The following is a 25,179-nucleotide window of genomic DNA, read 5'->3' as shown; positions in this document are numbered from 1 at the left end:
TTTGTTTATTCCCATCTAGAAATAATTGATAAAGATAGCATTAATTTTGTGTTAGAGGGAACTTCTGTTTTAAAAATAAAATGCCTCAAGCATAAAATATAGTTTGGCTCTTAACATAACAATTCAAAAAATGCATCCTATATTACTGCTTTTTATTTTAATTTGCTAATTATCTGAAAAATAAAGTGGAGTGCTATTTAATGCTACTTGAGACAATCTCTGTACAGACCTTTTGCAAAAGCTTATTTGCCAGTGCTTTGTTAGAAATCTCACAGACACATAGAGTTTCATGTCGTGAAGTTTGAAGACCATTAGTTGAGTGGGGGAGGAGGGCTTGCAAGATCACTGAGCTAATTGTTTTTTGAAATTTTTCAAATCTAAACAACTAGAAAAATTTTACAATGACAACCAATAAACCAACACCTAAATTCTGCAGTGGATATTTTACTAAACTTGTTCGTTACCTACCTGTTTATCTCTAATGAAGAAGGAAACAGCAGCCTACTCCAGTATTCTCACCTGGGAAATCCCATGGACAGAGGAGCCTGATGGGCTACAGCCCATGGCGTCACAAGAGTCGAACACGACTGAGCAACTGAACCACCGCCGTCATTTATCTCTGAGCTTCTGTCAGTCTGTTACTGTCTTTTATACATTTCATACTGAGTTGCCCAGGACCTGTTAGTTTAATAACATACATGGTATTCCATTGTCCAGATGTACTATAATTTATTTAACCAGTCATCTACTGTTGTACATTTGCTTTTATGGCAGGCATAATGACCCTGAAGGGATTGTGTAAAGTGTCCGTGCCCTAATCCCCAGAACCCATGGATTTGTTAAGTTACTTAAAAGGAACACCGAAGATGTAAGTTTATGAAGATAGGGAGATTAGTTTGGCTTATTCAGGTGGACCCAGTCGAAACATGTGAGCCCTAAAAAGCAGAGAACTTTATCCATCTGGAGCAGATGACAGACTTTTAAAGGGGAAGGTCCCTAGAGAAGGAAATGGCAACCTGCTCCAATATTCTTGCATGGGAAACCCTATGAACAGAGGAGCCAGGCAAGCTACCGTCCATTGGGTCACAGAGTCAGACACACCTTAGTGACTAAACCACCATAGCACACCAGGTCTCCCTGTCCTTCGCCATCTCCCAGAGTTTGCTTAAACTCATGTCCATTGAGTCAGTGGATCCCATCCAACCATCTCATCCTCTGTCACCTGCTTCTCCTCCTGCCTTCAATCTTTCCCAGCTTCAGGGTCTTTTTCAGGGAGTCAGCTCTTCCAGTGAGGTGGCCAGAATATTGGAGATTCAGCTTCAGCATCAGTCCTTCCAATAAATAGTCAGGGCTGGTTTCTTTTAGGATTGACTGGTTTGGTCTTCTCCAACACCACAGTTCAAAAGCATCAAATCTTCGGCGCTCAGCCTTCTTTATGGTCCAACTCTCACATCCATACATAGGTTTGACTATACAGACCTTTGTTGGCAAGGTGATGTCTCTGCTTTTTAATATGATGTCTAGGTTTTTCATGGCTTTTCTTCCAAGGAGCAAGCGTCTTTTAATTTTGTGGCTACAGTCATCATCCACAGTGATTTTGGAGCCCAAGAAAATAGTCTGTCACTGTTTCCAGTGTTTCCCCGTCTGTCTGCCATGAAGTGATGGGACCTGATGCCATGATCTTATTTTGTGAATGTTGAGTTTTAAGGCAGCTTTTTCACTTTCCTCTTTCACCTTCATCAAGAGGCTCCTTAGTTCCTCTTCACTTTCTGCCTTTAGGGTGATGTCATCTGCGTATCTGAGGTTATTGATATTTTTCCCGGCAGTCTTGATTCCAGCTTGTGATTCATCCACTCTGACACTTCACATGATATACTCTGCATATAAGTTAAATAAGCAGGGTGACAATGTACAGCCTTGACGTACTCCTTTCCCAATTTTCAACCTGTCTGTTGTTCCATGTCCAGTCTTAACTGTTGCTTCTTCACCTGCATACAGGTTTCACAGGAGGCAGGTAAGATAGTCTGGTATTCCTATCTCTTGAAGAATTTTCCAGTTTGTTGTGATCAACACAAAAGCTTAATCATAGAGAAGCAAAAGTAGAAGTTTTTCTGGAATTCTCCAGCCTTTTCTCTGATCCAGTGGATACTGGCAATTTAATTTCTGGTTCCTCTGCCTTTTCTAACTCAGCTTTTACATCTGGAAGTTCTCGGTTCACATAATGTTGAAGCCTGTCCTGTGTCTGTGCTCAGTCACTAGTCATGTCCAGTTCTTTGCAACCCCATGGACTATGGCCCACCAAGCTCCTCTGTCCATGGAATTCTCCAGGCAAGAATACTGAAATGAATTTCCTCCTCCAGGACATCTTTCTGACCCAGGGATTGAACCCATGTCTCCTGCAGCTCCTGCATTAACGGGCAGATTCTTTAACACTGAGCCACCTGGGAAGCCCATGTTGAAGCAAGCCTAGCTTGAACGATTTTGAACATTATCTTGCTAGCATGTGAAATAAGTGCAATTGTGGGATAGTTTTAACATTCTTGGTGTGGCCCTTCTTTGGGCTTGTAATGAAAACGTACCTTTTCCAGTCCTGTGACCACTGCTGAGTTTTCCAAATTTGCTGGCATATTGAGTGCAGCATTATCACAGCATCATCTTTTAGGATTTGAAATAGCTCAGCTGAAATTCCATCACCTCCACTAACTTTGTTCAGAGTGATGCTTCCTAAGACCCACTTGACTTCATACACCAGGATGTCTGGTTCTAGGTGAGTGACCACACCTTAGTGGTTATCCAGGTCATTAAGAAATTTTTTTGTACAGTTCTGTGTATTCTTGCCACTTCTGCTTAATATCTTCTGCTTCCGTTAGGACCATACCATTTCTGTCCTTTCTTGTGCCCATCTTTGCATGAAATGTTCCCTTGGTATCTGATTTTCTTGAAGAAATCTCTAGTCTTTCCCATGCTGTTGTTTCTCTTTATTTCTTTTCATTGTTCACTTAAGAAGGCTTTCTTATCTCTCCTTGCTATTCTTTGGAACTCTGCATTTAGATGGATAGGTCTTTCCCTTTCTCCTTTGCCTTTCACTTCTCAGCTATTTGTAAAGCCTCCTCAGAAGACAGCCATTTTGCCTTTTTGCATTTCTTTTTCTTGGGTATGGTTTTGATTACTGCCTCCCATACAGTGTTACAAACCTCCATCCATAGTTCTTCAGGTACTCTATCAGATCTAATTTGATTTAGGTCATACCTGAATGGCCTAATGGTTTTCTCTATTTTCTTCGATATGAGTCTGAATTTTGCAATAAGTGGCTCATGATCTGAGCCACAGTCAGCTCTCGGTTTTGTTTTTGCTGACTGTATAGAGCTTCTCCATCTTGGACTGCAAAGAACATAATCAGTCTGATTTTGGTATTGACCATCTGGTGATATCCATGTGTGGAGACATCTCTTGTGTTGTTGAAAGAGGGTTTTTGCTGTAACCAGTGGGTTCTCCTGGCAAAACTCTGTTAGCCTTTGCCCTGCTTCAGTTTGTACTCCAAGGCCAGACTTGCCTGTTACTTTTGCATTCCAATCCCCTATGATGTAGAAGACATCTTTTTTGGTGTTAATTCTAGAAGGTCTTGTAGGTTTTATAGAACCATTCAACTTAAGCTTTTTTGACATTAGTAATTGGGGCATAGACTTGGGTTATTATGATGTTGAATGGTTTGCCTTAGAAACATACTGAGATCATTCTGTGATTTTTGAGGTTGCACCCAAGTACTACATTTCAGACTCATTTGTTGACCATGAGGGCTGATCCTTTTCTTCTCAGGGATTCTTGCCCATAGTATAGATACAATGGTCATCTGAACTAAATTCAACTATTCCTGTCCATTATAGTTCACTGATTCCTAAAATGTTGATGTTCACTCTTGCCATCTCCTGGTTAACCACTTCCAATTTACCTTGATTCATGGACCTAACATTCCAGGTTCCTATGCAGTATTATTCTTTACAACATCAGACTTTACTTTTACCACCAGACACATCTACAACTGGATGTTGTTTCCACTTGGCTCAGTGTCTTTATTCCTTCTGGAGCTATTTCTTGGCTCTTTTCCAGTAACATATTGTACACCTGCCAAACTGGGGGCTCATCTTTCAGTGTCATATCTTTTTGCCTTTTCATACTGTTCATGGGGTTCTCAAGGGAAAAATGCTGAAGTGGTTTGCCATTCCCTTCTCCAGTGGACCATTCTTTGTCAGAATTCTCCACCATGACCAGTCCATCTTGGGTGGCCCCGTACAACATGGCTCATAGTTTCACTGAGTTTCACAGAGCTGTGATCCATGTGATCATTTTGGTTAGTTTTCTGTGATTGTGATTTTCATTCTGTCTTTCCTTTGATAGATAAGGATAAAAGACTTGTGCAAGCTTCCTGATGGAAGGGATTGGCTGTGGGAAAAACTTGTTCTGGTGGGTAGGACAATGGGCTCAGTAAATCTTAAGTCCAGTTTTCTACTAATGGGTGGGACTGCGCTCCCTGCCTGTACTTTGGCTTGAGGAGTCTGCGGTCTCTATTAGGGCTGCCATACTCTCTGGTGGGCTAATGGCAACCTACCCAAGAGAACTTATGCCAACATGCTGTGCTTCCCAGGACTGCTGCTGCCATTGTCCCTGACCCTTTGGCAGGCTGCTGTCGACCCACACCTCTGCCAGAAACTCCCAAACACAGGCAAATCTGGCTCGATCTCTCGTGGGGTCGCTGCACCTTTCACCTGGTGCGCACAGGGTTTAGTTTGTGCCCTCCAAGAGTCTCTGTTTCCCCAGTCCAGTTCAGTTCAGTCGCTCAGTTGTGTCCGACTCTTTGAGACCCCATGAATCGCAGCACACCAGGCCTCCCTGTCCATCACCAATTCCCGGAGTTCACTCAGACTCACGTCCATCAAATCAGTGATGCCATCCAGCTATCTCATCCTGTGTCATCCCTTTCTCCTCCTGCCCCCAATCCCTCCCAGCATCAGAGTCTTTTCCAATGAGTCAACTCTTCGCATAGCATCATTCCTTCCAAAGAATTCCCAGGGTTGATCGCCTTCAGAATGGACTGGTTGGATCTCCTGACAGTCCAAGGGACCCTCAAGAGTCTTCTCCAACACCACAGTTCAAAAGCATCAATTCTTCGGCGCTCAACCTTCTTCACAGTCCAACTCTCATATCCATACATGACCACAGGAAAAACCATAGCCTTGACTAGACGGACCTTAGTCGGCAAAGTAATGTCTCTGCTTTTGAATATACTATCTAGGTTGGTCATAACTTTTCTTCCAAGGAGTAAGCGTCTTGTAATTTCATGGCTGCAGTCACCATCTGCAGTGATTTTGGAGCCCAAAAAAATAAAGTCTGACACTGTTTCCACTGTTTCCCATCTATTTCCCATGAAGTGATGGGACCAGATGCCATGATCTTCGTTTTCTGAATGTTGAGCTTTAAGCCAACGTTTTCACTCTCCTCTTTCACTTTCATCAAGAGGCTTTTGAGTTCCTCTTCACTTTCTGCCATAAGGGTGTGTCATCTGCCTATCTGAGGTTATTGATATTTCTCCCAGCAATCTTGATTCCAGCTTGTGTTTCTTCCAGCCCAGCATTTCTCATGAGGTACTCTGCATATAAGTTAAATAAGCAGGGTGACAATATACAGCCTTGACGTACTCCTTTTCCTATTTGAAACAAGTCTGTTGTTCCATGTCCAGTTCAAACTGTCTGACCTGCATACAGATTTCTTAAGAGACAGGTCAGGTGCAGTCCTGTGAAAATTCTGTACTCAGATCCTGCTGACCTTCATAGTCAGATTCCCTGGGGATTCCCAGTCCCTTTGCTGGATCCCCAAATTGGGAAGTCTCTTCTGTGGCCCAGGACCTTCGCAACAGTGTGAGAACTCTGGTATATTCATTCTTCAGTTTGTGGATCACCTACCAGGCGGCTATATAGTAAGGCTAATGGCGACCTCCTCCAAGAGGACTTAGGCCGCACATTGCACCTCGCAGGACTGCTGCTGCTAGTGCCCTTGTCCCTGTGGCAGGCTACTGCTGACCCACACCTCTGCAGAAGCCCTTCAAACACTCGCGGGCAGGCCTGGCTCAGTCTCCTGTAGGGTCACTGGTCTTTTCCCTGGGTCTTAGTGCACACAGTTTCGCTTGTGCCCTCCAAAAGTCTCTGGCAGGCATGCGGTTTGATTTTGACATGATTGCACCCCTCTTACTGGCTCACTGAAGCTTCTCCTTTGTCCTTGGACAAAGGGTATCTTCTTCTGGTGGGTTCCAGCATCCTCCTGTCGATGGTTGTTCAGCAGCGAGATGCGATTTTGGTGTTCCCGCAGGAGACGATGAGCACACATCTTTCTACTCTGTCTTGGGGCTTAGTCCCCAGCATCTACCAGATCATATGTTCTGTTTTACTTATGGGTCATATCACTTATTTTATGTATCTTAAAACTTTGTATTCAATGCCAAACATTGTATCTGGCATTGAATAGAAACAGAACCTGAAGCAAAAATTATTGATGACTATAAAAGGGTACACCTCTGCTGCTAGGCTGCCAGCATGGAGTTGGATCCTTCCGGTTAGGACCAGAGTTGAGTTTGGGTTTTGTATCTTCATTGTACCACCAACTTCAACTTCCCTCAGCAGTTGTTACCTGTGTTTAAAGAATGGGTCTGTGTTTTGTGGGGTTTTCCCAGTATTCCTTTACCATACTCTGCTTTCAGCAGTCCATGTAGTGGAGTTAGAGAAGAGAAGGAGTATTTTCTATTGTCCTGGTCCAGCCTTAATCTTGGGGAGTCCTTAGTTGCACCTGGGTCTTAGAGGTAGGGCTTTCTCAGCATCTCTGCCTCTCTTCCCCTTGGCAACCAAACTGCCTAGTATCTGTGGTGGGCCCTCAGTGGGACCCCTTCCCCAGTGATAGTAGACGTCTGCTTGGTATTGGTAGAGGCGTGGGATCCTAGTCCCAACCTCCAGTGTTAGGTTTTGGTTTCTGTCCCTTCAGCCAGAATGGATCTTTGCCTAGGTCCTTGGGGTAAGAGGGTTATTGTTTCTCATTCAGGAGCAGTTGGGTTTTGTTCCTACTTCTCCCCTAGAAACAGTGAAAATTTGCATGTGCTCTAGACTAAAAGGGTTTGCTCCTCCAATAGCTTAAGGCTTTTGCTTAGCATGAGAAGAAAGTCTGGGAAGGAGCAGAGTCTTGGTGCCTGCCTGCAGCTGCAGCTGGTCACCTTCTGCAAGCTTGAGCCAAATGGAGGGGCTCCTGAGCGGCTGGTGGAGGCCGGTGGAAGAGAACTTTGGGGTGAGTGCAGAGTCCACTGGATCTGAAGCTCTCGCTTTGCAGACTGACAGACTAGACCACACTGAGTGGTTAAGATTCATTAAAATTGTGGCTGATTTCTTCTTACCCACTTCTGTGAAGACCACCTCTTCTGCCTGTGCTTGGCCAAAAGCGACGGAGTACTTGTCTTTCTTCCTTCCTTAGAGGGGCTTGTCCCTCTTGGGAATTCATTTCTCTTCATTGCCTTGCAGAATCATTCTCTTAAGAATATGGCCTTAAGAAGACTTTTGACTATTAAATTATCTGGCTATTCCTCCTTGTTACAGTAGGAGATGGCATTCTTTGCCACTTTCCACATCCTTAGCAGAAGTCAATCTGGGTCTCTTAGTGCTTCCCTACGTTGCCCAAAGTGCCCATTTGTTTTATATTTGAGACCCAGAAAGTGACTTGTCCAGTCGATAGCAAAACTGAGACAAGAATCCATGTTAGAGCTTCTCTCTATTAACTTGTAGCTACCTCTTTTTATCCTTTTTCCCTTTTTTAAACATCAGAGCTGCAGCTCTCTTACGTGTGATGCTTTACTGCCTTTCTTAGCATCACCCATCCTTCTCCCCAAGAAAGAATGAAAAAAGAACACCAAGCGTCTTAGGTCTCTGGTGTTTGTGTGAAATCCCTAACCTAGAGTTTAGCGATTATTTTCCTTCTATGCATTAACAATATCAAAGATAATTAACAAATACTGCAAAAAAGTGAGTTATTGAAGAATCAGTAGCTTCCCTGGTTTAGGGACTGACTGTTTTCAAACTTAGCCCTATGCATTTTTATTATTCTCAAACAAAGTTATTCTCAAAGTTTGTTTGTTTTGTTTTTTCCCTTTCCAAGTGAAGAGTGACACTTAGGTGCCACAGTAATCTGAAGTAAATTCTAAATTTTACTGAAGTTTGAGGTCACCGTAAAGATTTTTCTACTATGAGTTAACATTTTTGGTTAGTCTAATAAAATTTGCTTTCTGAATTCAGTATTTTCTGCATTCTTTATGGAAATTAAGACATGAGACTAGGAAGGGATTTTTTAAATCTCACAAGCACTTATTTTCGCAAATAAAAAACTGCAACTTGGGTTAAGTGGCTCCTTAAACTCACATAGCTAGTTACCGGCAGAATTGGGATGGAGCTGGGACTCTCATATTTCAAAGTGGGGTGATAGGAAGCACTCAGTAAACTGTCAGAGTCATTTTTAAAAAAAGCAATACATCTTCCTCGAGAATTATTTTACTTAGATGTTACTTTTATAGGATCTGGAAGGCCATTGGTTTTATAATAAACAATGTATTTTGGAGAAGAGTAGGCGTGAATACTAATCCTTAATGTAAAACATTGCTGTTTCAAAAAACATTATCTGTTTATTTGGCTGTGTCAGGTCTTGGTTGCGGCACCCCAAATCTTCACTGTGTCCTGAAGGATCTCTTGTCGTGGCACTCAGGTTCTCCAGTTGTGGCACGCTGGGTCCAGAGCGTGCTCACTCCGTAGCTGTAGCACTCTGCCTTGGTTGCTCTGTGGTATGTAGGATTTTAGTGACCCTTTGACAGGCGTATAGGCTGCGTCTCCCACAATTTTTGGAGGCTTTGTGAGCTAAACAAAGCCAAAAAAAAAAAAAAGAACCCGTGTTCCCTGCGTTGCAAAGTGGATTCTTAACTACTGGAGCACCAGGGAAGTCCCAAAACATTGCATTTTTAAGAACAAAATGGAAAACTCCAAGCTCAGGGGGCTTCTTTCGTGGTCCAGTGGTTAAGACTCTGCACTCCCAGTGCAGGGGGCCTGGGTTCGATCCCTGGTCAGGGAACTAAGATCCTGCATGCTACATGGCGTGGCCTAAATGAATTAATTAATTATATTTCCTTGTTTTAAAAAAAGCTCCCTGTGTGCTTCCTCTCTTCTGCCAGCGGGAGGGCCTGGGGAGGGGTGAGAAGCACAGTTCCGGCCCCCAGTGCTTCCCAGTGTGAGTAGCCAGCTAAGGTAGATGCTTGTGGGGGGCTGCAGCCTAGCTCGATTTCAATCCGCACATTCCTTTTTTGGAGTTCTCTGGCTGTTTTCCGGGTGTGCAAAAACATGTAAAGTTAACCCATGTCCCCGGGCAGTCACCATTATCTTGCTTTCCCGCCACCAGTAAGCATGCTGTAAATAACAGGCTTCCCAGGATTCTAGTTTAGGCTCATGTGCCACATTCAGACCCTGCCCAAGGGATGAAGAAAACGACCACCTCATTTTACCCAAGACAGTGGTGCCAGAGCTCAAGCCTTCTCCCCCCCGCACCCCCGCCTGCCGCATTATTAATGTTTCACATCATTTCCTCTGGTCACAGGATTATTCTTCAGCTGTAATTCTATATGTAGTAGAAAGCTAGTTCTTGCTGTCAGAATCTCGATATTCTGGGACAATTCCAGTTCTGGCTGGAAATAGCATGGTCACAAAGCTTTTCAGCAATGTGTGCCAGTGAATTTTAACAACAGAGAAATAGCAAGATTCCATCACTGAATGACTGGCTTTGAAGGCCATTTGCACGTTAACTTTAAAAGAGTCTTTCCTGTAGCTTCCGCCCTACTCTCCCCCACTTTGGCCAAGTCCCATTAATTTTGTTGAAGGTTTTTATTTTCTGCTGAAAATGCAGGAAATTTAGACAACTCTCTTGGAATCCCCCCAAAACTAATACAAACAAGATACATATGCTTCTCTTAAGGAAACTAAAAATAAATGATTTGAAACTATTTAACTGTATAAATTCCCTCTTAAAAGAAAAAGGAAGTTTATATAACGAAGCAGCCCTGACTGCTGTTGACAGAGTAAGGTGCTCCCACAGCTGCCAGCTTGTCCATTTGACATGAATTCACTACTTAGCACAGATCATGTTCACTGTTCATTACCAGCATGTACAAAACCATCAGAAACATCTGAAAAGGGGGCCATTTTCTCAAGGCCCTTATATTTACATTTGAGATTTTCTGCAATAAAATAAGCCTGGCCTTTTTTTTTTTTGAGAAGAAAGTCTGTTTGACGTGGGATCCATTCCTGGCATGGAAGTTGTATGTACTAAAAAGAAAATACCATGAATGAAAAAGACACAATATTCTCCACGTATTTTGCTACTCTACCAATGAACCATCTGATTTTATCTCTGACAGAGCTAATTTTGGTTAGTTTTTGGAAATCTGTCTTTTAAAAAAAAGAAAACATGTCTTTTTTAAAAACTGTATTTTATTCCATAAACGTAATTTATATACTTCCCTAACGGACTAGTTTTGTAAATTAATAAAAGTGGGATTTAGCACATATCTAAAGCTAAGAGATGTGATTCTCTGCACTTATAACATTTGCATTAATTTATCCACTTTGGAAAGGCAGTTATCTTTATGGTCTTTCTGTAATAGTATTTAAAATTTAAATGATTTATAGAGTTACATGTTAAAATAGGTATTATCAGAAAATTATAATCAATCCCTAATTTAAGCTTATTTTAAATTTCTGAATTACATTTAATTTCTTATTTTTGTTTTATAATTGTTTTGCAACATTAAAATATACAGTATGCTTTCTAGTGTGAGTGACAATATGGCAAAATCTGATATTGTATAAAATGTCTTTGCTCTAGCTCCTTTGGTTATATTTTCAGTCAATTTTAGTAATGTCAGTAAAGCTTTATGTTCTTGACATTTAATTTATAAATCTGCAGCTGAAAATAATCTTTGAACGATAGCATTAGAATTAGAACTTGTCACAGAAACAGTAAAAAAAAGAATTAAAATACCTAGTAATTCCTTTAAGTATATGAGAATTAGTATAACTTCTAAGGAGCCTCAGTCAGACTGATGAATGTAAGTTGAAACCTAATGTGGAGTATACTTACTGAGGCAGTTTCCAGTTTATACTTTACCTGACTTGGGGATAAAATAAATGATCAGTAGTTTGGTTTGGGTTTAAATGAGCAGGTACCTGTTTGGGGGTTGAGTATATTAACCTGTTTGTTGCTGCAAATTACTTAATGAAACATCAAGAATGAATTATCAATATGTTTGAAAGCAGAAAGTGTAAGCTATCAATAGGTAATTCATTTTTTATATTTAAGTGTAATATATTAGGACTTAAGGGTCCTAATGTATTATATATGTTATATGTAACATAAATGGGTACAAAATACTTAGGAACATGAAATTCTGCAGAAAGCTAATGTTTTGACTTATGTTACTATGATAGTCATACCGTCTCACTGGGTTGCTCTTAGATGAGAGAAATTTGAGAGAAAATTCTGAACTCAAAGTTCCTTTCTCCTCTTCTTCTAATTCAAGTAGCAATGTAAGATGAAAACACAATCGAGAGAACTATAATCAGTTATGTTGTCGGTTCCCAATGTGAAGGCTTATCCCTTTTCTTTGCTCCAAACACATAAAAGTAATAGATGAACCATAACTGGAAAAAAACCTTGAAACCATATAGCCACACCCTAAAATGAGAGAGGTAACTTCTTGATCAACGAGAAATAGTAAAAGCACTCGAAGCAGATCGGAGGGTCTGAACCAGTGAGGCTGCCAAGTTTCTTGTCTGGAAGGAGGCAGGAGTGGCTGGGAGCTCAGCTGCTGCAAGGCAGGCCCAGCACTCAGGGGCCTTGGGAGGCAGCGTGGTAGTGCTGGGTTCCCTGCTAGAAACTAAGAGGTAGAATAGACCCCTTACTGAAAAGAGCCTGAGTAGAGGCACTAGTGATGACCCTTAAGTTCTGTGTCTAGGGAGGTGGGAAGACCCAGAACCAGCCTCACTCTGGAATCTTGAGCCTGTTGTGAGGGGATGTGGCTTGGTGACAGACCTTGCTTATCCTGCCTTTAATGTGATTGCAGGGCAGCAGCCCTGATAAACCAACGATGAGACCTCATTTCAGACTGGGAGCTCTAGAAAGCTACTGCATGACCTGTAGCCTTGGGGGATTAAGCCATACTAAGTGAGCCTACATAACCAAAATTCCAAAGTATATGCTAAAATCTAACTTAATACTAAGAAAGACAGCCAACATAGTCATGATCATGTTTAAGGTAAGTTTATCCAAAGAGAAGCAAAAATTAATAGGATAATTTTGAAAGTACTCTTAAGTATTTTTAATATCCTCAAAGATAGATGAAGGATATAGTATTTATTAAGAAGAATAAATAAATATAAAATAAAAACAGTGAAATGAAACAAGAACATGACTCAGAACTATTTCATTAGAAAGCTTAGAATGAAAAATACAGTCATTAGATATGAAAGCTCAGTAGACAAATTCTAAACTGGGTAGTATCAAAGATGGTTAGTAAATTGTAAGATAATGAGAAAAAATTATCCAAATTATCTTTATGGAAGAGACTAGGTTGTCAGATGGAAAGAACACTCTGAATACTAAGCAGGATAAATAAAGATAAATCAACACTGAAACACATGGTTGTGAGACTCAAGAGTGTTAAAGAATGAAAAGTAAATCTTAAAGGCTATCAGAAGGCTTTTCCACAGGGCAACAGTAGTTAGGTTTGTATAATAAACTGCTCAAAGCCAAAAACAGATGCCAGAATAAAGTGAACAAGTATCTTTAAAGTGTGTAAGGAAGTAACTAATTCTATACCCAGATAAAATATAAGCGTGAATGTAATATAAAGACATATTTCAACCACGCTAGGACTGAAAGAGTTTATTATCTATAGACTTCACTGAAAGCACTATTAAAGGATGTACTTCAAATAGAAGAAGAGTTTACCTGTAGAGAAGCGGAATGCAAGAATTAGTGGCGTGCACTGAAATCCATTTGTAAAGTTAGTTAACCACTGACTTTTTGTTCAGGTGCTCAGTCCTGTCCGACTCTTTGTGACCCAGTAGACTGCAGCATGCCAAGCTTCCCTGTCCTTTACCATCTCCCGGAGTTTGTTCAAACTCACATTCATCGAGTCAGTGATGACATCCAGCCATCTCATCCTCTGTTATCCCCTTCTCCTTCTGTCTTCAGTCTTTTCCAGCATCAGAATCTTTTCCAGTGAGTTGGCTCTTCACATCAGATGGCCAAAGTATTAGAGTTTCAGCTTCAGCATCCGTCCTTCCAGTGAATATTCAGGATCAGTTTCCTTTAGGATTGACTGGTTTGATCTCCTTGATTTCCAAGAAACTCTTAAAAATCTTCTCCAGCACCACAGTTCTAAAGAGTCAGTTCTTCAGTGCTCAGACATTTTTATTTTCCAGCTCTCGCATCTGTACAGGACTACCAGAAAAACCATAGCTTTGACTATATGGACCTTTGTAGGCAAAGTAATGTCTCTTTCTTAATACGTTGTCCAAGTTTGTCATAGCTTTTCTTCCAAAGAGCAAGTGTATTTTAATTTCACAGCTGCAGTCACTGTCCACAGTGATTTTGGATCCCAAGAAAATAAAGTCTATCACTGTTTTCATTTTTTCCCCAACTATTTGCCATGAAGTGATGAGACTGGATGCCATTATCTTCGTTTTCCGAATGTTGAGTTTTAAGCCAGATTTTTCGCTCTCTTCTTTCACTTTTATCAAGAGGCTTTTTAGTTCCTCTTTGCTTTCTGCCATAAGGGTGGTATCATCTACATATCTCAGGTTATCGATATTTCTCCCTGCAGTCTCGATTCCAGCTTGTGCTTCATCCAGCCCAGCATTTCACATGATGTACTCTGCATATAAGTTAAATAAGCAGGATGACAGTATACAGCCTTGACATACTCCTTTCCCAATTTTGAACCAGTTTGTTATTTCATGTCCGGTTCTGTTGCTTCTTAAGCTGCATGCAGATTTCTCAGGAGACAAGTAAGGTAGCCTAGTATTCCCATCTCTGAAGAATTTTCCAGTTTGTTGTGATCTCTACAGACTCTGATGCTGGGAGGGATTTGGGGCAGGAGGAGAAAGGGACAACAGAGGATGAGATGGTGGATGGCATCACTGACTCGATGGACATGAGTCTGAGTGAACTCCGGGAGTTGGTGATGGACAGGGAGGCCTGGCGTGCTGCGATTCATGGGGTTGCAAAGAGTTGGACACGACTGAGCAACTGAACTGAACTACAGTCAAAGGCTTCAATATAGTCAGTGAAGCAGAAGTAGATGTTTTTCTGGAATGATCTTGCTTTTTCTATGATCCATTGGATGTTGACAATTTGATCCCTGGTTCCTCTGCCTTTTCTAAATCCAGCTTGTACATCTGGAAGTTCTCAGTTTACATGCTGTTGAAGCTAGCTTGAAGGATTTTCAGCATTAACATTGCTAGCGTGTGAGATGATTGCAGTCGTGTGGTAGTTTGAACATTATTTGGCATTTTCCCTTCTTTGAGATTGGAATGAAAAGTGGTCTTTTTGAGTACTGATTTTTTTAAAACCAATTTGTGGGTTTTTTAAAAAACATGAAATTTAAAACCTAAGCAACTATAACAAAACAGGGAAAAATGGGGTCAGCACCTTGCTGTTCAAGAAGTTAAAGTGTGTTAACCTCCTTTAATCTTGTTCAGGAGGTAAAAAGCAGTATTTTATCTATTTTTTAAAATTTACTTACTAGTTACAGTGGGTCTTTGTTATTGCGTATGGGTTTTCTCTAGTTGCGGTGAGCAGAGGCTGTTCTCTACCTGCAGTGGCTTCTCTTGTTACGGAGCAGGACTTTAGAGCACGTGGGCTTCAGTAGTTGCAGCTCACGGCCTCTAGGGTGTGGGCTCAGAAGTTGTGGCACACAAGCTCCACTGCTCCTCCGCAGCATGTGGGATCTCCCGCATGCTGGAAGCCGGGTCTCCTGTATTGGCAGGTGTTTCCTATCCACTGGGCTGCTTTATCCCTTGGACCTTGTTCTTACTTTCCTTTTTTCTGTCCCGTAAATGTTGATTTGTTGCTGGATGTTGCTCTTAATACAAGTGGAGGAAAATTATATGGAAATAAGTATACCTTTTTGTGTGCTAGATCAGGGTGGTAAACTTTTCCACCAGCGTCCAGATAGTAAATATTTCTTATTTTGTAAGCCATGTAGTCTTAGATGTGAAGTGTATTTTTCCTAATAATAATAGTCATTCCTACTTTATTTTGATTAATAGTTCATGGGATATCTTTTTCCATTCTTTTACCTCCAATCGAACTTCATTTAAAGTGAGTTACATTGGAAGTCTCTTGTAGATAGCATATAGTTGCATCATGTATTTTTTATCCACTCTGTCGTTGTTCAGATTTTAATTATTATAATCTCTTTGTATGGATTTGCTCTAGGTACTTTACATATATAGCTTACATAACTTGCCACATCTAGTAGTGTTGACATTTTCCCAATTCAAATGAGAGGTAGAAAGTATCCTCTCTTTAAATTCCTTTGCTCTCCCTGATTTATAATATAATTGTCTTAGGTGTTCCTTTGCCTCCATTGAGAACCACATCAGTGTTACAATTTTTGCCCCAACTGTCAAACATAATTTAGAAAACTCAGAAGGAGGAAAGTGTCATATTCACCTATGTTTTTGCCTTCCATTGTTCTTTCTTTCAAGAGATGTGTTGATTACTTACTTTGAATTTTGCTCTTATTAACTATTTCACATTCAGATTCCCAAAGACTATTAACTCCCAGGAAACAGAAACAAAACATTAGGCTGTTTATCTGTAAATATGAGCATTGAATGACAGTGCAGAAAAGTGTGGTCATATTCCAAATTAGAAACTCTTCTTAGAGTTGATAAGACCCTACTATCACTTTATATTGAGCAAGTTTAGTGATGTAGGGTGGTACACTGATAAGAGTACAAATTAGGATCTATTAATCAAAGCTCCAGATTTTCTTCTAGATTGGCAAGTAATTTATTAATGTGAAATTTATGATTATCACCATATTTAGTTCAAAAGTTATAACTCAAATCCTTTAAACTTAATTCTAAAAATTCTTGACAAAAATAATCTTGAGTTCTTGTGCATGATCTTTCCAGTACTGTTATAATTGTAAAGCAGTTGCCCTCATTCTAATTAATTCTATGTCAAGGAGGGAAATACTGACTCTTACGGGGATTTTCTTTCTTTATCAGGCACAGGACCTAAATGTCATTGAAGAAGTGATTCGAATGATGTTAGAGATTATCAACTCCTGCCTGACAAATTCTCTTCATCACAATCCAAACTTGGTATATGCACTTCTTTACAAACGAGATCTTTTTGAACAATTTCGAACTCATCCTTCATTTCAGGATATCATGCAAAATATTGATTTGGTAAGTGTAAATGTAAGTTTAACAAAACTTAAAAAAAAAACCTACAATAGTCTCTTGAACGTTAACTGTATTTGCCATCTGTTCTAATAATTGTCACCTTCCACATGTGTGTATGTATTATATACAGACATATATATAATGCACATATATGTCTTTAGGAGAATTGAGATCATATTTTATATCTTAATAGTTCTGGATTCTGCTATTTTTACTTAACGCATTTTCCTGTGATATCAATTCTTTGAAAATCTCACATTTTAATAACTGTATAACCTATATTTCATGGATCACAGCCTTGTCATGGCATGTCAAAGGGGCTTGAAGCTATGAGCCAGTCTGTGCCAGGCCACCCAAGAGGAACAGGTTATAGTGCAGAGTTCTGACAAAACGCAGTCCACTGGAGGAGGAAATGGCAACCCACTCCAGTATTCTTGCTGGAGAAACCCATGGACATATGAAAGGGCAAGAAGATTTGACACCAGAAGCTGAGCCCTGCAGGTCGGAAGGTGTCCAGTATGCTACTGGGGTAGAGTGGAGGGCAGTTACCAACAGCTTCAGAAAGAAGGAAGCGGCTGGGCCAAAGTGGAAACGACCCTCATCCAGTGCTGTAAAGAACATATTTCTTAGGAACCTGAAATGTTAGGTCCATGAATCATGGTAAATTGGATGTGATCAAGCAGGAGATGTCAAGAATGGACATTGACATCTTAGGAATCAGTGAACTAAAATGGATGGGAATGTGAATTTAATTCAAATGACTGTTATATCTACTACTGTGGGCAAGAATCCCTTAGAAGAAATGAAATACCCCTCATAATCAACAAAAAAGTGAAATGCAGTACTTGGGTGCAACCTCAGAAACAATAGAATGATCTCAGTTCATTTCCAAGGCAAACCATTCAACATTACAGTAGAAGTCTATGCCCCAACCACTAATGCTGAAGAAGGTGAAACTAACTGGTTCTATGAAGACCTACAATAATTTTAGAAGTAACACCAAAAAAAGATGTCCTTTTCGTCATAGGGGATCACAATGCAAAAGTAGGAAGTCAAGACATGCCTGATAGACAGGCAAGTTTGGCCTTGGGGTACAAGTTTGGCCTTGGGTAACATTGTATGGGAACTAGTGACCAGAACCAAAGGAAAAGAAATGCAAGAAGGCAAAGTGGTTGTCTGAGGAAGCTTTACAAATAGTTTAGGAAAGAAGATAAGCAAAAGGCAAAGGAGAAAGGAAAAGATAATACCAACTGAATGCAGAGTTCCAGAGAATAAAAAGGAGAGATAAGAAAGCCTCGTTAGGTGAACAGTGCCAAGAAATAGAGGAAAACAATAGAATGGGAAACACTAGAAATCTCTTCAAGAAAATTGGAGATATCAAGGGATATTTCATGCAAAGATAGACGTGACAAAGAATAAAAATGGTAAGGACCTAACAGAAACAGAAGAGATTAAGAAGTGGCAGGAATACACATTCAGTTCAGTTCACTCGCTCAGTCATGTCCGACTCTTTGCGACCCCATGAATCGCAGCATGCCAGGCCTCCCTGTCCATCGCCAGCTCCTGGAGTTCACTCAGACTCGCGTCCATCGAGGCAGTGATGCTATCCAGCCATCTCATCCTCTGTCGTCCCCTTCTCCTCCTGCCCCCAATCTCTCCCAGCATCAGAGTCTTTCCCAATGAGTCAACTCGTTGCATGAGGTGGCCAAAGTACTAGAGTTTCAGCTTTAGCATCATTCCTTCCAAAGAAATCCCAGGGTTGATCTCCTTCAGAATGGACTGGTTGGATCTCCTTTAGAACTATACAAAAAAACATCTTACTGACCTGGTTAACCACATTGGTGTGGTCACTCACCTGGAGCTGGACATCCTGAAATATGAAGTCAAATGGGCCTTAAGTGGCAAAATTCCAGCTGAGCTGTTTCAAATCCTAAAAGATGATGCCATTGAAGTCAATATGTCAGCAAGTTAGGGAAACTCAGCAGTGGCCACAAGATTGGAAAAGATCAGTTTTCATTCCAATCCCAAAAAAGGGCAATGCCAAAGAATGTTCAAACTCCCATGCACTTGTGCTCATTTCACATGCTAGCAAGGTAATGCTCAAAATCCTTCAGTTAGCTTCAACAGTATGTGAACCGGGAACTTCCAGATGTACAAAATGGATTTAGAGAAGACAGAGGAACTAGAAATCAAATGGCCAACATTGATTGGATCATGGAGAAAGCAAGGAGTTCCAGAAAAACATCTACTACTGCTTCATTGATGACCTTGAAGCCTTTGTGTGGATCACAACAAACTGGAAAATTCTTAAAGAGTTGGAAATACCAGACCACCTTACTTGTCTCCTGAGAAACTTGTATGTGGGTCAAGAAGCAAAAGTTAGAACCAGACATGGACCAATTGAATGGTTCAGAATTGGGAAAAGAGTATGACAAGACCATATATTGTCATCCTGCTTATTTAACTTCTATGCCTAGTACATCATGCAAAATGCAGGGCTGGATGAATCACAAGCTGGAATCAAGGTTTCCAGGAGAAATATCAACAACCTCAGATATGCAGTTGATACCACTATAATGGCAGAAAGCAAAGACGACCTAAAGAGCCTCTTGATGAGGGTGAAAGAGGAGAGTGAAAAACCTGGCTTAAAACTCAACATTTGAAAAACTAAGATCATGGCACCTGGTCCCATCACTTCATGGCAAATAGATGGGGGGAAAAGTGGAGACAGTGACAGATTTAATTTTCTTGGGCTCCAAAATCACTGCAGACAGTGTCTGCAGTCATGAAGTTAAAAGACACTTGCTCTTTGGAAGGAAAGCTGTGACAAACCTAGACAGTGTATCAGTTTGCTGACAGAGGTCCTTATAGACAAAGCTGTGGTTTTTCTGGTAGTCATGTACAGATGTGAGAGTTGGACCATAAATAACTCTGAGCACAGAATTGATGCTTTCAAATGTGATGCTGGAGAAAACTTGAGAGTCCTTTGGATTGCAAGGAGATCAAACTAGTCTTTCCTAAAGGAAATGAACCCTGGATACTCATTGGAAGAACTGTTACTGAAGCTGAAGTTACGATACTTTGGCCACCTGATGCAAAGAGATGACTCTGGAAAAGACACTGATGCCAGAAAGATTGAGGGCAGGAGGAGAAGGGGACAGTTGAGAGAGAGATGGTTGGATAGTATCACCACTCAATGGACATAAATATGCTCTGGGAGACAGTGGAGGACAGAGGAGCATGCTACAGTTCATGAGGTCACAAAAAGTCAGACACAATTTAGCGACTGAACAACAATAACCTGTATTATGGAGGTCCTAAAATATGTTAACCCTTACCCCATTATTGCTTATTTGATTGTTTCTAATATTTTGTAATTAATTCATAATTAACAGTTTCTAAATAAATTATAGCTCACCTCTTTTAGTTCTGTTGTTGATGTAGTCTTAAAACTGGAATTGTACTAGTTTTTACTGTCAGAGATGTCTGTATTTTCAAGATTCACCCCATGTCAAATTGCTGTCTAGATGTATTGTACAGCTAATGTATCTGTATATCATCTCCTACTTCTGCAAGTGATCTATGAGAGGAAATACCTCACTATACTTTTACAGCTTTGAGTATTATATTTATTTTAGCATTTGCTATTTTGTATTAAAAATGGTATTTCATTATTGTTTTAAATTTTTATTTCTTTCATAATTAGTGTGAGTGAACATTTTTCACAGTTCTGTGGACCTTCACTTCCTGTTCTTTTTAAAAAGATTTTTCTGCTAAGCCTTCTATTGCTATATTAATGTTTCCCAGTTCAATTTGATTCCACAGATATTTGTTGTATAGCTCATCAGGTTCACAGTTGCTGTGCACAAGAGGAAGGTGAAGAGCTACCATCCCTGTCCTTGTTTTACTTATATTTGTTGTTGTTCGGTCACCCAGTCGTGTCCCACTCTTTGCCACCCCATGAACTGCAGCATGCCAGGCCTCCCTGTCCCTCACCATCTCCCAAGTTTGCCCAAGTTCATATTTATTGCATCGGTGATGTCATCCAGCCATCTCATTCTCTGACACCCTCTTCTCCTGCCCTCAATCTTTCCCAGCACTGGGGACTTTTCCAATGAGTCAGCTATTTGCATATCATTTACTTAAATTTAGGAAGATTTTAAATAATTATTGCTCAAGTGTAAATATATACAGTTATTTCCATCATGACTGAGCACAGGTACATACCTTCCTCCAGGGTATGTACCTCATAGTGAAATTGCTGCATAATATGGGCCATTTCCTTTGCGTGCTCTGCTAAGTTGCTTCAGTCGTGTCCGACTCTATGCAAACCTATGGACTGTAGCCCACCCAGGCTCCTCTGTCCTTGGAATTCTGCAGGCAAGAATACTGGAGTGGATTCCCATTCCCCTCTCCAGGGGATCTTCCCAACTCAGAGATCAAACCGCGTCTGTTACGTCTGACCTGCATTAGCAGGCCGATTTCTTTATCACTAGTGCTACCTGGGATGCCACCGTTTTACTCTTTGACCAGTGGTATATAGGATTCCTGTTGCTTCACATCCTCGTGGACCTTAGTTTTGTCAGTTTTGTAACAGCACCTCACTGTGGTTTTCATTTGGGTTTCCTCGTGTGATGCCTAGGCAAGTCTTTTGCCAGTTTTTCTGCTGAGTTATATATCTTTGTGTAGATTCTTTGTTCTAGTTATGTTGTTAGGCCTGTCTTCATTATGTTTTGCAAATATCCAGTCACTAACACAAATACAAACTTTCTGACATAACTTTAAAACTCCTCTCAGAATAGTCAGACATCTAGTTCTCAGTCCTATTCTTTTCTTGGAGAACTACTTCCAGCCCCAGCCATGTTGGACTCTGGTTCTCCTGCCCAACTGCGGAACCTTCTGAGAATTTCCCTCATCTGTCCCTTTGGTTGGTCTTGGCTCCTGCGAAGTCCTCTTTCTTGGTTTACTGCTTCAGATTGGTAGAGTTTACACTACTGTAGCCTTCTGGAAAAGGGTATATGTGAGATAGGTTTTTTATTTTTTTAGTTTCTAATATCTTAAAATGTTTTTCTTCTTTTTTACTACACGACTGTTGTCTTGGGAAGCTTTGGGGGGATCTCTCTATTACTGTGTCCTGAAACTTCATGATTTGCTGTGCCTTGGTCGGTTGTGTTTGGTGCTTAGAGGGTCCTTTTAGTCTAGAGACTCATGCTCAGAGCTTTCAAATACTCATTTAATTATTTCTTCCTGGTTGTTTCTCTGTCTCCTGCTATTTCCTCTCTTTGAAACTTTTATGAGAAAGATGGCCATTTCTTTTCAAGCCCCTTCATGTTGGTATCACTAAGTATTATTTCTTAGATCCAGTTTCCTCATATTAAGAGTCCTCCAAGCTCCTGACTGGGGTCTGTGCATCCATCTGTGAGGGTTTTAAAAGCTGAGGTAGAAAGAGACTGTCTAATATTGGGGTTGGGGAAAAGAGGGTGAGAGTGACCTCTAAGGTGTAAACTTCCTGGCTTCTTCCAGAATAACAGCAATACATAGATGGACGCATGGACTCTGGTCACATTTAAGATATTTAAGAATAGTTCTATCCATTCTCATAAGCCAAGTAGATTAATTTTTGCTCATCCCAGTAGAGTCTTGTGTACTTGTTTGTACTTAATTGAAACCAGCTTTGAACTATAACCAAGCTCCCATTCCAGACTCTTAACACATAAATTCTATGAGTTGCTAAATACTCTGGAATCACACAATTACGCTGACTTTAGTTGAGTTTAACTACCACTATGTATACTCTTGCAGATCTGTTCATTGATTTGCTCCATATCACTGCTGTGTAATGATTGCTGGTAAACAGAAATAAAAACTAAAACTCTTAACTGTCAGTTTAGTTAGTGTTTTCATGGACTTTCCTTAAGCTGCCTCAACTATATACCTAAGAGTTGCAGCTATAGCAGGTTATTTTGCCATTCACACCCTTGTCATTTTCCTGAACTACTATCAGTATTAAGATTTCATTAACAAAACTGGGGCAGCTGAGAACCATTGTCATCTTTTCAGTTAGAATAAAGCTGAAACATCATTTCAAATGAGCATGGTTATATCTTAAAGTTAGACTTGACATTTAAGGTCTGTAATTAAATTCTCACCATTATGAACAGGTATGTAGATATATTGATATTTAGGATGTGTGATAGCATCCTCAGGCCACTTCTCAAATAGTTCTTCTCTGGCCCCATGTCCTTCTCTTTAAGTCTGGGTTTAACCAGAAGAGCATCTCCTTTTAAAACTGACAAGTATTGTTAATAGGATCATGAAACAAATGGTTATCTGAGACACATAAATCACAGCTTATTCCTACCTTTTTCTGTTGGCTAGATTCTTTTTGACAACTCAGTAGTCTAGTTTATGCTCCAAGAATGCATGTTAGTGTCTGTGCTACAATGAGAAAACCCAGGCACCAAGAGATCTTTCAGTTCAGTTCAGTCACTCAGTTGTGTCTGACTCTTGGCGACGCCATGATTCACAGCACGCCAGGCCTCCCTGTCCATCACCAACTCCCGGAGTTCACTCAGGCTCACATCCATCGAGTCGGTGATGCCATCCAGCCATCTCATCCTCTGTCGTCCCCTTCTCCTCCTGCCCCCAATCCCTCCCAGCATCAGAGTCTTTTCAATGAATCAACTCTTTGCATGAGGTGGCCAAGGTACTGGAGTTTCAGCTTCAGCATCATTCCCTCCGAAGAACACCCAGGACTGATCTCCTTTAGAATGAACTGGTTGGATCTCCTTGCAGTCCAAGGGACTCTCAAGAGTCTTCTCCAACACCACAGTTCAAAAGCATCAATTCTTCGGCACTCAGCTTTCTTTGCAGTCCAACTCTCACATCCATACATGACCACAGGAAAAACCATAGCCTTGACTAGACAGACCTTAATTGGAAAAGTAATGTCTCTGCTTTTCAGCATGCTATCTAGGTTGGTCATAACTTTTCTTCCAAGGAGTAAGTGTCTTTTAATTTCATGGCTGCAGTCACCATCTGCAGTGATTTTGGAGCCCAAAAAAATAAAGTCTGACACTGTTTCCACTGTTTCCCCATCTATTTCCCATGAAGTGATGGGACCAGATGTCATGATCTTCGTTTTCTGAATGTTGAGCTTTAAGCCGACTTTTTCACTCTCCTCTTTCACTTTCATCAAGAGGCTTTTGAGTTCCTCTTCACTTTCTGCCATCAGGGTGGTGTCATCTGCATATCTGAGGTGATTGATATTTCTCCCGGCAATCTTGATTCCAGCCTGTGCTTCTTCCAGCCCAGCATTTCTCATGATGTACTCTGCATAGAAGTTAAACAAGCAGGGTGACTATATACCGCCTTGACGTACTCCTTTTCCTATTTGGAACCAGTCTGTTGTTTCATGTCCAGTTCTAACTGTTGCTTCCTGACCTGCATATAGGTTTCTCAAGAGGCAGGTCAGGTGGTCTGGTATTCCCATCTCTTTCACAATTTTCCACAGTTTATTGTGATCCACACAATCAGAGGCTTTGGCGTAGTCAAGAAAGCAGAAATAGATGTTTTTCTGGAACTCTCTTGCTTTTTCCATGATCCAGCGGATGTTGGCAATTTAATCTCTGGTTCCTCTGCCTTTTCTAAAACCAGCTTGAACATCTGAAAGTTCACGGTTCACGTATTGCTAAAGCCTGGCTTGGAGAATTTTGACCATTAGTTTACTAGCATGTGAGATGAGTGCAATCATGTGGTAGTTTGAGCATTCTTTGGCATTGCCTCCATGGAAAAAGTAGAGTCTACTTTTTCCCTGGGAGAGTCTCCGGGAAGTGCAGTCCCTTCTGTGATCCCAGTTCTCAAAGAAACTATCCAGAAAGGAGAGTTTCTGGATAGGAAAGGCAGAGCCTTTCTTACTTCTTTTAATAGTATATTGCTCATAGCAGTCTTAACAATCACAGTGTTGAGAGGAAATCAATTTTCTCTATGAAGACAAACTTTACAGCTAGCTTGTAGCTAAAAAGCCACTTCTGGAGATTTCCTGGCAGTTCAGAGGTTAGGACTTCACACTTCCATTGCAGGGGGCACAGGTTTGATCTATAGTTGGAGAACTAAGATGCTCCAAGCCACATGGTGCAACCAAAATAAAGTGAAAAGCCAGTTCTCGCCAGCCTATTCATGCATTTGTCCAAATTCATTTCTAGTTCTTGCTAGAACCATTTTGGGGAGTAAAATACTGAGATTACGATTCATTGTGCATATGAGTAAAAGGTTCAACAAAACCCTTTTCTCTGTTACATGGGAAATTGGCCTGGGTTCATCTGTTTTTAGCTCTGTTCCTTGGAAATCTGGTGAAGGTAGAATGTCAGCTGTGTTAATTCAGTAATACTGCCGTGATAAAATGAGAATATAATAAAATGACATTTGGTTGGTAAGTTGAGTCTGGGCTAGAAGGACTATAGCTTTGGGCTTCCCTGAGTGAAAAAAAAACTCACAGCCAGCCAGCCATGTCCTTTTCAGGGACCTAGAAGCTGAGAGTGTCACAAAGGGCATTGGTTTCTGCTTGGTATCTGGCTTCTCAGCTTGGGTGGCTTTTGGATCTGCCCTCTGTAGTCCTTTCTCTCACATCGGCACT

General features: G+C 40.8%; 1 protein-coding gene across 4 annotated transcripts in view; it reads left to right on the top strand.

The window, feature by feature from the left end:
- The window catches only part of DYM (dymeclin), a 390,748-nt gene that overhangs the window by 293,175 nt on the left and 72,394 nt on the right, over window positions 1-25,179 (top strand). For all 4 annotated transcript variants that reach the window (XM_042239587.2, XM_042239589.2, XM_015103730.4 and 1 more), the window contains one exon: window positions 16,365-16,547. In XM_042239587.2, the coding sequence (XP_042095521.1) occupies window positions 16,365-16,547 (183 nt within the window). The remainder of the gene's footprint in view (window positions 1-16,364; window positions 16,548-25,179) is intronic.

The sequence above is a fragment of the Ovis aries genome, chromosome 23 (assembly GCF_016772045.2).
Source record: "Ovis aries strain OAR_USU_Benz2616 breed Rambouillet chromosome 23, ARS-UI_Ramb_v3.0, whole genome shotgun sequence".
In the NCBI taxonomy this organism is placed as follows: domain Eukaryota; kingdom Metazoa; phylum Chordata; class Mammalia; order Artiodactyla; family Bovidae; genus Ovis; species Ovis aries.
The sequence above is the reverse complement of the archived record's forward strand: the minus strand, read 5'-3'. Positions and strand labels throughout refer to the sequence as shown.